Here is a 16824-nt window from a genome sequence, read left to right as displayed (position 1 = left end):
AGTAAGGATGGAGGAGGCATCACTGTCTGTGGTGTAGCGTGTCAGTGCGACAACTCGCTGTCCTAATTCAATTGCTCTAATCTAATCCAACGGTTTCTTCAACATTTCCTTGGGATCGTTATTTATTATATTTTAAATATTTTTAATGAAACGAGTAAATTCAATCACCAACTTTAATGAAAATTAATGGATATATATATTAGCTGTTGTTGGCCGAGTCCAACAGTTGACTGGTAAGAACCGTGTGATTGCGACTGTCGTGTGAAAACTGAAAACAAGAATCTCCCGCCAGTCTTACGTCACTGCCTGGCAGAGGACACACCACAGGCCTATAAAGGTCTTGATTAATTTGAAATAGGAAAACTCTTTACTTTCACTTGATCACTAAAACATATCAAATAACTAAACCCCATGAGTAGTTAATCATGTTTATTCCAATATCCATATATTCACCATATATTTCCCTCATCACAATCAATAATAATAACAACAACGCGCTGTATAAGCATGTCTCCACCAGGATCACACTAATACAAGACTAATTATCACTCATAATCATAAGATAATTGGCATGGAACTTGTATAGGGGGTAGAACTGTAAAAGATGGGAGTCGCAGGACAAGATACAAGGAACAGAAAGAACTGGAGGATACTTGTAAATAGAGCCAATCTCTTACTTTAGGGAAACGGCAAGATGAGGAGAAAAGAATAAGTAGACACAATACATTTCAACAAATACTTTACGCTCGTGACGCTCGGCCAGACAGCGGCAGCGGCGGGGTGTTCGGCAGGAGGCGGGCTGTGGTTTCAGTGTTTTTGGTCTCTGTTACTCATTCCTGCGGCCTAGACACTCTGACGAACAAGGAGGTAAGTAATTATCTACTGATCTTCCTGCCTCGTGGTATAATTAGCTTGCCGTGTGTGAAAAAAGCATGAATAAAGGGAGAATAGCCACGAAGGGCGGGCGGAGATTCAAAACACTGGAGCCTCTGATTGTTGTGGGCAGGATTTGCCTCATCCTGCTGGCACTCCTGACGAGGCTGTGGCAGTGGTGGTGCCTGTATGAGCCTGCTGGAGGCCTGTCTGATGGTGGGGTGGGTGTTGCAGCCCCGCCCTGGTGCCTCGTGACGTGGGGCCGCCCAGCCAAGCAAAGGCTGAGGGAGGGAAGGTAAGGTACGGGCACAATGTCATAATTACACCTGCCTCTGCCAGGAGTGTCAGTAAGGGGTAAAAATTGTGTTTTAATAAGATGTGTCGGGGACTATGGAAATTACTTTAGCTTACTAATTTCCAGACACTTTATTGTCAGGAAAATATCAATATAGTGAAAGGATCTGTTGTGAGATTAATGAACTGAATGAATCTTAACCCAGTCTGACGTTTTGATGATTTCAGTACTCTCCAATTTAATTTCACCTTTGTTCATAGGTCAAACTGCAAACTATTTCGCATGGTTAATGATACCAAGAAAATATGGTGGTTATCTGGATGCTTTTCTAATTAAGATTATGAGTGGATGTTTAGTTTAGGAGATACCAGCATGTCAGAATACTAGATTTCCTCCCTTTAGTATAAGCTGATTACTTTTTGAACACAGAAGGCAGCACTTTTTCACTGCAAATCACTTACTACTTATAGAGATGTTACCTATATACCTTGGGAAAATTTAGTGAGGGACATCACTTGAGATGAGGAGCCAGGTGGTGGTGGGTGGATCATCACTAGCTGCTGGTGGAGTAGGGGCACCAGGGTCCAGGGCCATGCACTACTCCATTCCCCTATAGAAAATGTAATGATGTAACTGATGCATAAATCATGTTTTCAAAGTAATGTTTAGTTTGTAACACAATGATGGATGAAAAGCCTCACAGACAGCAAATGGTATCTTGGCTGTAAAGGGAGATGCTTCCCTGGCTCTGCTGTTGTTCTTCTTGGGGTCTTTATTTGATCACTTCTATTTTTAGAGACTGGGAACATTTACAGTTGTCAGTCATTGCAAAGATTCACAACTGAATTAATCTTATCCTAAAGAAAACTATGGATCTATGGAAAGAAATAAGCAGTCAGAATCAGAGAATATGCAAGTGACATGTCAGTACAATGCCATGGACTGATGTGATAAATGCTATTTTGATATTCCTCTTTCCATGTTAGCCTGGAGAACGTTAAGAAAGGTTATTGATGAGAATGTTAAGAGAATGTTAATCTTCACAAAGAGAACAGGAAAGAAATTCATTTTATATATATATTTCTTACTGGTCTTCTCCCTGCAGAGAGCACCATGTCCCTTCAAGGCAGCTGTTCTGAAGCTGAGGGAGGAGTGGAGGCTGAGGAAGGTGAGGCTTTGCACTGATAAACACAGACACACACACACACACACACACACACACACACACACTTTAAGAAGAGATAATCTATTGTTGTGGAGGACAGAATATGACTATTTAACTGGATACAAGGAGAAAGAAGAGAGAAAAGGAAGATACCTAAATAAGCTTAGAAATGTATATAGGTGTTTAGAATATAGACTTACGGAATGGATTGAAAGATGAAGTGATGAAAGCAAAAAGTGTGTATTTTTAAAGGAAGGATTGGATAAATAAATAAACACAGGATCACATAAATGTATCCTACAGTTAGGTCAACGCCTTCATTGCTGGTTGGCACATCTGTCCTTAAATACTAACCACTCTGAGGCATCTTTTCTTATTCCACACCCTCCTCCAAACATTGTACTGTCAGATATTGCAAGATGTATTCTTTCATATCCCCTTATTTCTTGTATGTGCTTATAAATATTCCATACATTGCTTTTAGTGCTGTGAATTGTTACATATTGCAGTGACAGGGTTAAAACACAGACACAAACACATGTAACTAACTCACATTACATATACTCAGCATACTGTTCACTTTCCATACACTTGAATAATTCACCACACACATACATATATGAACTTAATTATGCTTAATTATTATGCTGAGAGTCCTTTATTCACCAGATACATGCAAAGTTCTTGCTACACACATTAATTGGCTTAATTTATGCAGCTTAGTTGACAGTCATACATGCAGCATTTAATAAACTGGTTGAATAAGTAGTTCATATTTAATGGGTCTTTGGCATACCTCCTTCATACAAGTGAAATATTAGAGTGATTCCTGTAAATACATCAGACAGTGCATGGCCACTCTCCTGCAGGTGGGTGTGATGAGTTGGGGTCTCGTCTGGAGGAGGAGCTGAACCGAAGCATTGAGAAGATGAGGGAAGAGGAGATAACAGCAGTGAAGTCACCAGTGCTGGCAAAACCAGATATTCCTGTGGCAAGACTGATCAGTGAGTATTGCTTATGCTCTACAGGGTGTGGTCTTATAAGTGTTTAACTGGCAGCTGGTACACATAAGCCTACATAGAGAGGTTTTCAGTAGTATATTGACATGGACATCCACCATCTGCATATTTAAGGATAATCTCATGTAACTATTGTGTAAAATTATATAATTCTCATTTTCTATGGAATAACAATAGCATTTATATGAGAGACTTAAATGTCTGTGCAGCACATACCAGAGGTGACTGTCTGGCATGGACGTGTGCATTTCTCACTCTTCTTGATCGTAAATCCCATAAACCTTAGTTCCATTCACCATATTTTTGTGTTGTCAAGCATAAAGAGGCAGCTTGGAGGTGGTACCTCTGCCATGTACCTTGTACACTTCATAGTATTGATGCTTTTATATCTTTGTACAGATTGTTTTGTGTGTTCTTCATGTGTAGCTGTATTGTTTAGGCTAAATGGCTGTGGCTCTTTAGCTGTGCTGTAGATATGAATAATCATGTTTGGATAGGGGCCACCACAAAGTATTTACAAGTTGTTTTTTCTAATTGGTATTTTGTAGGGGTCATTATGCTTAGCCTTGTCTCAGGATGTAAAGGCATTGGTGTGTTGCTACATTCCAGGCCTCAGTGACTCAGTGTCCAGTGGTGGGAGTCCATCAGGCAGCACCTCTCCTCACTCTGGCAGTGGGTTCCCTCACTCGTCACTGGAGCTGCTGCAGGATGTGGAGATGCCCAACTGCAACATTAGCTGCTGTGAATCCACCCAACTGTCCACCTCCCCCACCAAGAATGACAGTGTGAGTCAAGCCATCCATGTATACTCTCTGGGACTGTCTGCCTGCTTCTGTGTTTTCTCCTTCCTAGAGGAAAGGTTTCAAGACACATGTTCTTTTTTTTTTTTTTTTTTTTCTCTCTCCTTTGACATGCATAGGAACTGGCAATAAATGTGGCATTTTTTTTTTCAGTGGACCTCTTTTATATATATATATATATATATATATATATATATATATATATATATATATATATATATATATATATATATATATATATATATATATATATATATTAAAATTCTGCTTTTTGCTGTTATAATCTCTAAATTTTAAGGAGCACCATATATTGGGTGAATACAATTAGACATATATAAAGAATTATATTTTCTCTGATATAACATCTTGCCCTCAACTTTTCAGATGGAGGCAGGACAACAGGCAACGATGGAGGGCAGCACACAGGGCTGCCTGGACACAGCTGTGCTGGTGGTGACAAGCTCCCCTGCCTCTAGCGACAGTGAGTGTAAAAGTGAAGCAGTGTCAGAGTTTTATTGCAAGGCAAACCTGCAGGTAAATGTAACTGGAAGTTAGTTAGTGAGAAGGGTGAGAGGGGAAGGTGGAGACATGTCTGACCACTACCTGGTGGAAGGTAAATGAAAGATGGTTTGAAGGTGTCAACAAGTTGAGTGGAGTGTAGCAGGCATTCCTAAAGGGAGAGACTTGGGCAGAAAAGAATAGTAGAAGTTGGAGTGATGCATGGGAGTGATGAAAGAGTAAGGTCATTGGGATGTGGAAGAAGAGTGGCATTTATTTAAGAATGCTGTAGAATGGTGTGCAGAGAAGATACATTGTTAAATGAAGCTAAAAGTTGTATGTGAATTATAGAGTGAGTGTTTGAGTATATGGCACAAGAAAAAGTGGTGGTGCATGATATTGCTGAATGGAGAACAGTGGTGAATGCAAAAAGGTGATGCAGCCAGTAGCCTCAGCAGGAAGTTTGTCCAAATCTTGTCCCACCAACTGAGCTCATTAGATGGGGAAGAGGGAATGAGTATCATGGTGTAACACAGATGAACCACTTTTGTTGTCAGGCTTAAATGCTTGTATACTGGACCCATGCAAGAGTTGTTAGAACCTGTCCTCTCCATCCAGGAGAAATGCAGCCCTCATTATATATTATGTGAAGGAAAAAATAACAGATGACCAATGAAACAACCACACATGCATCCTGAAAATCTAGTCACTTGCAACTCGATACCTCACTGCACAAAAGTGAAGCAACATCATGAAATTATCTTCATATCTTTCAGGTCTGACTGACTCTGTCTTCATCAAGGAGCACACAAACTCCCCATTCTCCTTCTCCGAGCTGCTGCAGGACATAGAGATGCCCACCTGTAACTTGAGCTCCTGTGAATACTCCAGGCTGCTCTCCCTCCCCTCCAACTCCCCCACCAGCATGACCCACAGTGGCTCACACCATGCGCCTGCTGTGAGTCTCTCCCTGCACTTCCCAGACACTGGCTCATGAATGCTTCATCTCATTTTGTTTCCATCCAGATAAGCATCTTTCATGTAAATTAGTTTCTTCCTCTGTTTCTATATATCAAATTCTTCCTTTGTAGCTTTGTAAATAGAGCAACATGCACAGTACAATTTGTACAGTTATATGAATATTTGTCATATCTCAGTGTTCTTTAATGCTTGCCCAAGTAATTACAGTGTAGCTCCATATCTTTACAACTAATTAAATTGCATTTATTTTATTTTATTTTATTTTATTTATTTATTTTGTTTTTTTAATTTTTTTCATTTAGTTATTTTTTTTTACTTGGTATTATGAAGGAAAGAATAAATATTTATGTAAATCTTATACAAGCAGTAAAATTATTTTCTGTAAAATATGTAGATTTTAGTAAAGGGATTTGAAGTTTGAATCAGTATTTGTCTTGTGTCACCACATATTTAAGAGAGATAGCCAGCTTGATCAAAATAATAAAGTAGCTATTTCTTCACGCATGGGGTGGCATGCAAGATAAATAGGACAAAGTTATCCAATATGCTAGTAAAAGTAATAACAGAATTTGATGAACATGGATCTGCTGAGCAGAGGAAATTGGAGGTTTAGGAAATTGTCTGTTGTTCCTGATGCAGGATGACAGCGACGACCTGAAAGCCACCTTGGCAGTCCCACTGGACAACACAGCAACGCTCAGGGACCAGGAGACAGCAGGTGGGTCTTGGACACTTAACACCTTCACTTGGAGTGCCAGTCATACAATTTTAAAGTTGACACTCATTATTAACTCAAGATTTCCATCATAAATATTGGGTCAAGATTGCCATTGCAGTTATTTTACTTTTGTTATACTTCAGATGTGGACAAGATAAATCCAAGGATGCTTGCTCTCTCCCCCATTAAGAAGATGAACCTGAAAGAGATTCTCCTTTCCCAGGGTAGCCCAGGGGACCTTGAGCTGGTAGGATGTACCTCTTAATTTTGTAGAGTCATATGGCCTCTTGCTATTGCACTGCCAAAATGTACCTTGATTACCTACTAAGCCTCTTGAGTCAGAAGAGGAATTTAATTGAATTGTTAGTAGTCATAGGCCACAGAATCATGAGAACCATTAAGAATGAAAGGATAAGTTATAAGTTCAGTGGTAATGAAAACTGAACAAAGCTGGACCAGGTTCTGTGAAAATAGTAAAACAGCTCTTACTTAAGATATTTGGATGAACTGTAAGTTTTGATGAGACAGTACTTAATGTCTCAAATTCACTTATTGTAACAGAATGAGTCTATTTTGTCTTTGAATAATGTGGTAGTTTTCAAGCAGTTAGTGTAAAAATTTCAATTCAGGTCAGAAAACAGGCTAGGTTTGGAAATTATTGTGCTATAAGGTAGTTATCAAGCTTATTTGGAATGATATGATGGACTCCCCCAGCTAAGTAACTAAATCTAGAGGGTAGAATGGATCTGCCTCTGATATTTGATAATTTTGTGGTCCACTGTTCCTAACATAGAGAAGCCAGTGATCTGAGAAACTTTGTAATGCAATGTGTTTTATCTTTCCTCATGGAAGAGCAAGCTGGGCAGCGACACACTCTCCTCAAGTGGTGTTCTTGGTGAGGCACTGGTGGTACTGACTGAATTGGAAAATCAAGCAGCTAACCTCACCTCATCCCCACAGGCCTCAGATCGCCGGTTTACTGTCCATCCGCTTGGTGAGTCACTTATTGACCTCCGCTCACTCCCATCCATTCATTTAACTTTTTTCTCACTCTAATCTCACTCTCCCTTTTGGTAAGTAACTTTTTTTTTCACATTTGAACTTACTCTTCTCTGTACACTTCACTCTTACACTCTTTATTCACCTTCCTCTCCTGCTTGGTAAGTCATTTTCTTGTCCTCTGCTCATTCCTGTCCATATATTTCGCTTTCATATTCCCTAGTCTTGTCGCTCTCCTTTTTGGTAAGTCTGTTATTGACCTGAACTCACTCCTTTCTGTACACTGAACTGTCACACATCACACTCCTTTTGTCTCTACTCAGTCTTGTCTCTATATTTCACCTAACACTCCATAATCTTCTCACTCCTTTTTTTTGGTTGGTTATTCCTTAGCCTCTGCTCACTCTTGTTCATCCATGTCAATCTTGCACACTCCGGTTCTCTTATCCTCCCATTCTCCCTAAGCTTTAAATGTTTCAGCACGTTGTTCTCTGTCGTAACATTCAGTTTCTTCCTGAATTAATGGTGTTTGTGATGTTTGAGTTAAGTGAAATGACATTGCTGCATGCTTGGTGGAAATTTTACATCATGTGATATTTACACATGACTCTTCTTCACAATTTCCATTGTGAAGAAAAGTTACATGAGGTGATGAGAGGTCAAAATAGATTGCTCAAGTAGGGAAGTTGAAAGAATGTACAAAGGAAAAATATGCATAAGTGAGCACATCCTCTTATATAATTTATTTAGATGGTAATTTCTTCTCCATTTCATTGTAATCCTATGTTGTACATTATCTGTGCTGCCACCCACCATGTAAGACAGACAGCTTATTGCGTGAAAAGGGAATCTTGGTTGTGACTTATTTTTCAACTTCAGGATCCTTCTTGTGTGTTTTCTAACATAATATTTCATCCATAGATATGGAAGGCATAAACGACAGCCTCCTCAACTCCTCCCTGCAGACCTCACCACAGAAGCCACTGCCTGTGACATCGCAAGACTGTCCACTGCCTTCTGTGTCCAAGACAGAGGTGAGGAAGTACTCGGCTTTGTATCTCTCACAAGAAGCATAACTATTTTTTTTAACTGAATTCTTAAAACTTTCCATCTTATTGGACTGCTGGCTGATGATGATTAGAGAACAGACTTAGGTATATTAATTTTTTATTTAGTTTACCTATTTATTTATTTTTTTTAATTTTTTTTAACTGGAATGACAGGAAGTTAAAGACTAGGCATTTATCTGTGACATTTAAGCACTTACCTTTGCCATGTTATGTTTATTTTGATTACTCCCAGACATTTGATGCATATGCAGTGTTACATAATGTGGAAGGGTATGTTGCTGGAGAAGGCTGAAAGTGAACTTCTTAAAAAGCAGAATGATGAGATGTAGTGAGGAAGGAGGTGGAGGTGTTGATATGGCTGTGAAAAGTGAGAGACTGCAAATGGTAGGAAAATGGTGAGATTAAGATATAGACATTGAGGCATTTAAGGAGTAGTATTCTGCCTGTGTTGATGTTTGACCTGAAATAGAGTGCATCTGTGCCCTGCAGAAATGAGTTGTCTGAGTGGGGGGCATGTGGGGTGAGAGGATGGGTGGGTGAGAGCAGTGGAGACATCTATAAAAGACATGGCATGGACACTTGTTGCATAGGTGGAATGCAGACTGATGGATGGAAAGAAAACTTAATACACTGAGGTGGTTTGTTCACACTGAGTGATGAAGAGTAAAGAGTTTTGAAGGTGTATATGAATGAAACTGAAGGTCCTAATATTAGAGGAAGGCCAGTTGGAAGGTGGAAGGTCAGGATGAAGGGATACATCTGTGAAAGAAGTGTAAGCAGAGTTAAAGGGCTTGGATAGGGGAAGGTGGGGGCTTTCCTGCTGTGGTCACCTTTTGGGAGGACACTCCTGAGGCATCAGAGAGAAATCAGTAGCATTATTGAGACAGGGATACTTGGAGATGGTAATCTGTTTTATTGTATAAGTATTTTAATGGTTCCATTGTTTCATTGTGACCGCATGTTGTGTAAAGTTTAGATTTATAAATTTCTTTTGTTTGTGTTTTTCCAGTTATTTTTTATGTTTATGAGCATTCTGCTTTTTGTAATGTGCCACACTTCTTGTTTAGAAGGCCAGTTGTATATGAACATTTTCATAAAGATAGAATAATTCTTGCTGGCCTTAACATTATAAATTATATTTTTCATCAGTAGAGCATGTCTCAGCCAGCCTGCACAACATACTGTAATGCTACTAGTATAAATGTTCTGTCCATCCACTTTCTCCTAAGTGATCCGCCCGTGTCTCCACAGGGGAACGATGTGCCACAACACCACCAGACAGTCAAGAAGGAGAATACCATGGACAGGATGACCAAGCTGTTGGGTATCACAAATGACCAGGACATTTGTAGTAATGAGAAGGGAACAACAGTTAGCCCACCAGGCACAGAGAATAAGAATTGTACTTTTATTCCTGCTGAAAAGTGTGCTAACCAGACCTTCAATACCCTTGGCCACCCAGTGAAGGAGGGAAATCCAGCTGTCAACACCACTTTTGACTCAAAAGCTCATGCCAAAAATGCCAATCCAACTACCAACACCACTTTTGATTTCAGTACACAGGCACCAGGGAATGGAAATCCAACAGCCAACACTACATTTGATCTCAATCAGGCAGCAGGGAAGGTAAATCCATCTGCTAATGTTACTTTTGATGGAAAGGGACAACCAGCAGAGAGGGGAAACACAGCTGCCAATACCACTTTTGACTTGAACAATGTAGCAGCAAGGAAGGCTAATCCAAATGCCAACTCAACATTTGACTGCAACAAACCAGCAGCTGATGTAACGTTTGACAAAAACATGGCAACAGAAGGGAAAGACCAACCTGCAGCTGTCAACACCACATTTGACTTCAAGACAAACCAAGAAGGAAATGGAGCCACCAACTCAACTTTCAGTGCCGGCGAGAACCCTCCATCTCAGTCTGACAATGACAAAGCTGACCTCAACGTGACATTCGAGAAGGGCGAGTACAGGATTGGCTCACAGAACGAGACGGTGAATTTGATGGATGCGGAGGAGAACATTCTGCAGGTGATTCTGGACGCCACACCAAAGAAGATCTCCAAGCAGCCACCCAAGGCCTCCTCCACCCCTAAGATCTCAGGGAACCCCCAGCAGCCTCACCTCAAAGCAGGGGTGAGACATGAAGGATAACCTTCTTTGTGCAGTGTTCTGTGTCTCCTGTTCCTCCTCTGAGCTGTGCATCTCATTGATTACTTTCTCTGATTTCTGTGATTTGTTTTTGGTTTTGAATTTGTTTTTTACTTGAAAGTGAGAATAATTATTGTATTTTTTATGCCAAGTTAAGTCTCTCTCTCTCTCTCTCTCTCTCTCTCCTCTCCTCTCCTCTCCTCTCCTCTCCTCTCCTCTCCTCTCTCCCTCTCTCTTCCTTTCCCCTCTTCTGCTCTACTCTACCCTCCTTCCCCCCCATCCCATTCAACAACAGCTCATGAAAGCGTCAACCACGAATTTCCTAAACCGCCTACTGGAAGGAGCCAAGAAGGAGGGCCAGCAGGAGTCAGCAGCCCCTGCTACCACCAGCACCACCACCTCAGGTCTGCCAGGTGAGCATTGCAAATCACCTGTTATATTATCGGGGCCAGATTAAACACTATGTATAAAAGATACAGAAGGTATTTACTGTGTGTGTGTGTGTGTGTGTGTGTGTGTGTGTGTTTACTTGTGTGGGTGTTTAGCTTTCACAACCAAGATTTATCATTTGCAGCAGGGATGAAGCTCCTAGATGGTGCAGTGTTAGGTGGCCAGCAGCAGCAGCAGCAGCAGCAGCGTCGACAACTGAGAGGGCGTCCAGGTCCCATGAAGGCCCTGCCCCTCAGCATGGTGGTAACCAATGCCGCACACTTGGAGGCCACTGCAGGTGTGTGTGTGTGTGTGTGGATGCATGCGTGCATTTATAAAGTATGTTCATTTATATATCGTCTTTTAGACATTGGGACTTGGAATACATGTCTCGATTCCTTGTGTCTGTAGGGTAACCAAAAAAACAAGTATGAGGACTGGAAGTCTCTCCTTAGTAGCTTGTATGTTCCCACAGAATGAGGTGGAGCCATATGAACGTTGTTTTGCTTCACTTTTTTTTTTTTTTTTTTTTTTTTTTTTTTTTCAGTATTTATGTTATTTTTGTTCTGAAGTTTGTATAGGAACCACCTGACATTCATATCCATTTATGTGTGTGTGCAGGTGGTGACAGCTCCAATGGTAGCACCAAGCAAACATTGTGCCAGAGGAGGAAGGTCACAGTGCCTTCCTTTGGCTCACTGAGCAGCATTGGTGAGTACAGTTAAGCTGCCTGTACCATTAGTCATGTGGGTGTTATTCATAAATGGAGTATTGTGGGATGCTGATCATTGGTATCACAATAATTGCAAGGTTTGGGAAACTATAATCCATCAGCTGATTTTTTTTAAATATCAGCTTAAAAACAATCCTGACATCAAAGTATTAAACTCTAGAAAATTTTTGGAAACAACATAATAACTTGCATGAAGGTGTACACCTGGCTGTTGACATGTAGCATTGGAAATTCGACCCCATGTCAGCAGTCATGTGCATTTGTTTTTGTAAATACAATGTGCAGTTTGTATCACAGTTATTCTAAAGGATTAATACTTTGGTATTGTCATAATATTCATGTTGATATCTTAAAACATCAGCTTAAGGCAAGGCTAATTGATGAGGTGATTGAAAATACATTGAATATAGAAAAATTAGGGAAGTGGCAAAAACTTTTCTAAGTGCACCAGTCAGCTGCTGTGCCAAAAGGAGGGAAGAGACAGGGACATAGCTTGTAGATCAGCTTATCCTGCAGCAGCAGCAGCTCTGGGTGCAAACATTACAAACTGAAGAGAAGCATTGATGCTAGACTCAGCTCCTTTATCATGGGGAGGGATGTCCTTTGGTGGTGTTTTTAATGTACCTGTGGTAAGCCTTGGTTTCACATCAATTCCTTATTTTCCTGATAACAGAGAATGAAATGCCAAGCACTCCAGACCTTGGCATCAACCGTAACTTGAGTATATCAAGTCCAGAGGCATTTAGGTGAGTGTTACCTGCTAACAGAATTACTTATATATAGCTATTATTCTTAGCTATATATATGTTGTGTTATTTCTGCTTAATCCATTTCACTGTCAACTATCAAGCATGTCTTTTTTGTTTTCTTATGTACAATGAGACAAGGCTATCCTCTTACGAGACCACTGCTACCCTGACGTGTAGATAGATAGAATCTCATGTGTGAAGAAAAGGACAAAAAACTTTATTCATATGATGCTTATGAGTAGCAGAGGGCAAGGTCTATAATGGGTATTTTATTTTGCTCACCCTGCAGAATGGACATTTTGCCCTGCGCTCCTTGCATCACCAGCACCCCAACCATCAGTGGCCGAGGCATTCTGTCAGCCATGCTGGAGATGGATGGTGCCATTCCCACCCCCATTTCACAGGTCTCCTCCAAGCCACACTTCTCCCGGCTCATCAGCTCCTCCTCCCAGCCTGATGGAATGTCCAGTGGTAAGCTGCAGCTGCATATAGTCTGGCTATGCTTCAAATGGTGGTGGTGGTGCAGGTGTTTACTGCACTGAACTGTTTCCTCTGTGGAATCACAATAACATTACCTGTATAAATGTACATTTTTTAGTTTCATACACTGTATACCACATTCTCCACATTCTGTCTTAAAGTAATGTATTATTGATGGTGCAGTGAAAGGGAACACACTTTTATTATTTTATTATTTTATTATTTTTTCTCTTGTAGTTTATTTACCATGTTTTGATTTTTTAATAGGTAACAAAAAAAAGCTAGAGGTGTGTGGAGATTAAATCATTGATACTTGTGGAGGTGTTGGTCATCATGAAGACTGTCACATCAGTAAGATGAGGATTGAAGAAGCTTTACATTTGTTGTGTCATGCAAATTGTTACATAGTTTCATTTAAGAAAAATAAAGGCACTTGTATCATCAAAGAATAACAAAACAAATAAAAAAAAATAGTGATTTATTAAATTCTATCATACACACACAAACAGTCATTCATCACTATTATGCATTATGACCTCACTCTTGTTCTCACCTCAGGGAGTCTGAACAAGGAAGAAATGAACCGAAAATCCTCCAGTGATGAAACAGAACCTAAGAACCTTCCTGACCAGCCTTCCCCAGCAGACATTGAATCAGCCCCACAGCCACACCCACCCAGCCTGCCCAGGAATGTGGAGATGGACAGCACAGGGGGAAATAAGGCTGAAGATTGTGTGGAGCAACAGAAACCATCCACTTGTTCAGATGTAACTCAAACTGTGCCACCCTCACCACAACTTCCACCAAAAACATCACAGCCACAACCACCACCACCATCACCACCTTTACCTCCACCACCAGAAACAAAACGACCAACATCACCACTGCAGCCATCATCACCAGTACCTCCAACACCAGAAACAACACAGTCAGCACCATCATATCCACCAGCACTACAACCATCATCACCAGCACAGCCAACATCACTATTGCATCCCACATTATCATCATCATCATCACAGTCACCATCACCAGTAGCAAAAGAACCATCATCACCATTACCACCATCACAAACCACAATGACAGTACAACCACAAGCACCACCACCAACAGCAGCAGCAGCACAACCATCATCACCACCACCACCACCAACAACAGCAGCAGTACAACCATCATCACCACCACCAACAACAACAGCAGCAGTACAACCATCACCACCACCACTACCAACAACAACAGCAGCAGCACAACCATCATCACCACCACCACCACCACCACCACCACCAATACCAGCAGAACCAAAGCAGCCACTGTCATCATCATTACCACCAATGCAAACACTAGCATCCCCAACATCAACAACAGCAACAAGAGCAGCAGCATATTCACTACCATCACCACCACCACCTGCAAGCAAGAAGAACATCACCATAACCAAGCCACAAAGGAAGCCACTTGTCTCACCATCATCAAACATAATGAGGCCAAAGAAGAGTGCATCAGTGTCACCACCATCAAAGATCACCAAGCCACAGAAGAAGGTCTTGGTTTCACCATCATCAACAAAGTCACTACCAGCAACATCAGGAGCAGCAGCAAGGAAGGATGGTAACCTAAAAAGATCAAGTATTCTTTTAAAACCTGCCATGCCCAAGGTCAGGCAGGTCCAGCCACCAAACATGTCTGATAAGGAAAACAAGAGGAGAAGCCCTCTATCAGAGACCAGGCAGAAGGTTCCACAACCTCTGACAAAGCCTGAAAGACAATCACTATTGCTCAGTAAGAGGAATCCAGCTCCCAGATTGGTCCTGAAGCCATGCAACACCAACACAAAGCCAATCATTAATAACTCAAAGGTTTCCAATCATGCCCCAGCTTTGAAAGGTGTTCCACTCAAGAGTAATCCACAAGTAGAAACTGTTGGAGCAACAAGTGGCAAGGATAAATATAACCCAAGAAAATCCTCACCACAGCCCAGGAGTAGCTTGCCCAGAAGCTCCTCAGGCTCCAAGTTACCAAAGACTTTAAATACATCAGGCAGTAACTTACCATCCTTGAAGATATTACCAAGTTATCCTAAAAAGCTGCCTGCAACTGGAGCAAGTCAAGCACCAGGAGCAGCACACAAGTCTGGGCTGAATGTGAGTGGCACATCAGCACCAGTCAGCGCCCCTCCAGCCAAGCCTTCCTCTGCACCACAAATCAGGCCCAACCTGACTGTGAGGAACAGTTTGGGACTGCGACAAAAGCCTTCCTTGCTGAAGACTCCAAAGCCTGTGCTCTGATTTGACCAGCATCCAAGTAAATATTATGGAATTTTTGTACAAATTCACCATTTTACAGTTATTGCTTTCTTTTAACATTTGATAATTGCTCCATAAAGAACTGTCATTTTTGGATAAATTTTGTAACTGACTTTGATGTTACTAACTAACTTAACTAACTTTTTTTTTACATATGCATTGGGTTTAATCACCATATAGCACTACAGCAGTTGTCACTTTGTGGATGTAAATAAATGAGAAAGGCTGTGCCCTTAAGGTATTGTAATATACTCGTACAATAGTTGCTGTGCAGAATAAGAAGACCCTATGTCTGGTGGCAGCTCGTGGTTGTTACAGTGATTTTTGGTATTATAAGTATTGTTAGTAGAAGCTTCAACTGCCACTGACAGTGTAGGTAGTTTTACTTATGCAACTCTGATATGGTGGTTACTTGTATGTTTTCCATGTATATGAGGTAATACTGTTAACTTGCTTTGTTGTGAAGATCAGTCTTCTTCCAATGAGGTAAGATGTGAGGAAATGCTTGTGTGTGTGTGGATGGTGCCGTGCCTCCTGGTAGAGATGTTGGCTGCCTGTCACGTGTATATAGAAAAGGAATGATCCAAGTGTCAAGTGCCTTCATTAGTCAGAGGGACCAAAATTCCCAGTGTACTGAGGTGTCTCAAAGGCTTAATGCATGCCTTCAGATTTCCAGTTTAGATAACTGTCATTGGTTGGAATTAAGTAACTTTTCTTGAAACCCTACTAGGGTGTTATCTGTTTATGAACAGTACAGCTTCAGGAAAGAATTTTGATGTATTTCTTCACTACCTGTTTGTAAAGTAACAGAATTTGGACTCAGTACATCAGTGCTGTTTTTAATTTTTTTAAATTTTTCTTATTTATTTTATTCTTTTTTTTTTTTGGGGGGGGGATGTTTATACTTATTATATATAGGTAAGTTTGGATATGGTAGTACAAACCATATAGTCAGACTCTCTCTCTCTCTCTCTCTCTCTCTCTCTCTCTCTCTCTCTCTCTCTCTCTCTCTCTCTCATTTTTACCATTTTCAGCCACAGAAGTCGGAAACATGCATCAAGACTTCCAGCTGCCATAAGCTTGATATTTTAGTGGAAGATTGTTTTAATATATCCGTTTTATTATTTATACGTACATTTTGTGATAAAAAAATTCACGTATAGTTTTAGTTTATGATAATTATATACAGCTATCCCTTTTGTTTCAGTGTACTATGCAACTAATAAAGCAATATATATGTATGGATGTCCTTGTGTCACTTGTCATAACATTTCCCCATTATTATTGTTAACTTATCTGTTTATTTATTTCCAAGGTGACTGGTTTTGTTACTCACTTCTTAGTCAGATTCACTTAACATTTGACGAAAGATTAGTCAACAATACAAAGAATGACCCACCTCTCTCTCTCTCTCTCTCTCTCTCTCTGACCTAAATACTAGTATTCTTGCTGTGGTAAGACCTACATTAAACACTTCAACTTGTTTATCACTATTGTCATTCATGTTATTTATTTATTTTTTTTTCCGTGGCTTACTTTATCTCCACTTAATCGT

At 40.5% G+C, this 16824-nt stretch overlaps 1 protein-coding gene across 6 annotated transcripts; it reads left to right on the top strand.

Annotated features, from left to right (window-relative positions):
* Window positions 1-612: 612 nt before the first annotated feature.
* On the top strand, window positions 613-16514 carry LOC135093147 (mucin-2-like). 6 transcript variants are annotated; one of them, XM_063992053.1, is made up of 18 exons: window positions 613-867; window positions 1007-1168; window positions 2274-2336; window positions 3200-3337; window positions 3962-4137; window positions 4537-4633; window positions 5427-5608; window positions 6271-6349; window positions 6493-6596; window positions 7202-7343; window positions 8270-8382; window positions 9670-10560; window positions 10871-10988; window positions 11150-11302; window positions 11626-11715; window positions 12411-12483; window positions 12776-12957; window positions 13525-16514. In XM_063992053.1, the coding sequence occupies exons 3-18, from the start codon at window positions 2282-2284 to the stop codon at window positions 15249-15251; spliced, it is 4320 nt and encodes a 1439-aa protein (XP_063848123.1). In that variant the 5' UTR covers window positions 613-867; window positions 1007-1168; window positions 2274-2281; the 3' UTR covers window positions 15252-16514. The 6 variants fall into 6 exon arrangements, with proteins under 6 accessions (XP_063848123.1, XP_063848124.1, XP_063848122.1 ...); XM_063992054.1 differs by having other exon boundaries at window positions 1007-1173; XM_063992057.1 differs by having other exon boundaries at window positions 614-867; window positions 3203-3337.
* The last annotated feature ends 310 nt before the right edge of the window (window positions 16515-16824 follow it).

This window comes from Scylla paramamosain, chromosome 42 (assembly GCF_035594125.1).
Source record: "Scylla paramamosain isolate STU-SP2022 chromosome 42, ASM3559412v1, whole genome shotgun sequence".
NCBI lineage: Eukaryota > Metazoa > Arthropoda > Malacostraca > Decapoda > Portunidae > Scylla > Scylla paramamosain.
The sequence above is the reverse complement of the archived record's forward strand: the minus strand, read 5'-3'. Positions and strand labels throughout refer to the sequence as shown.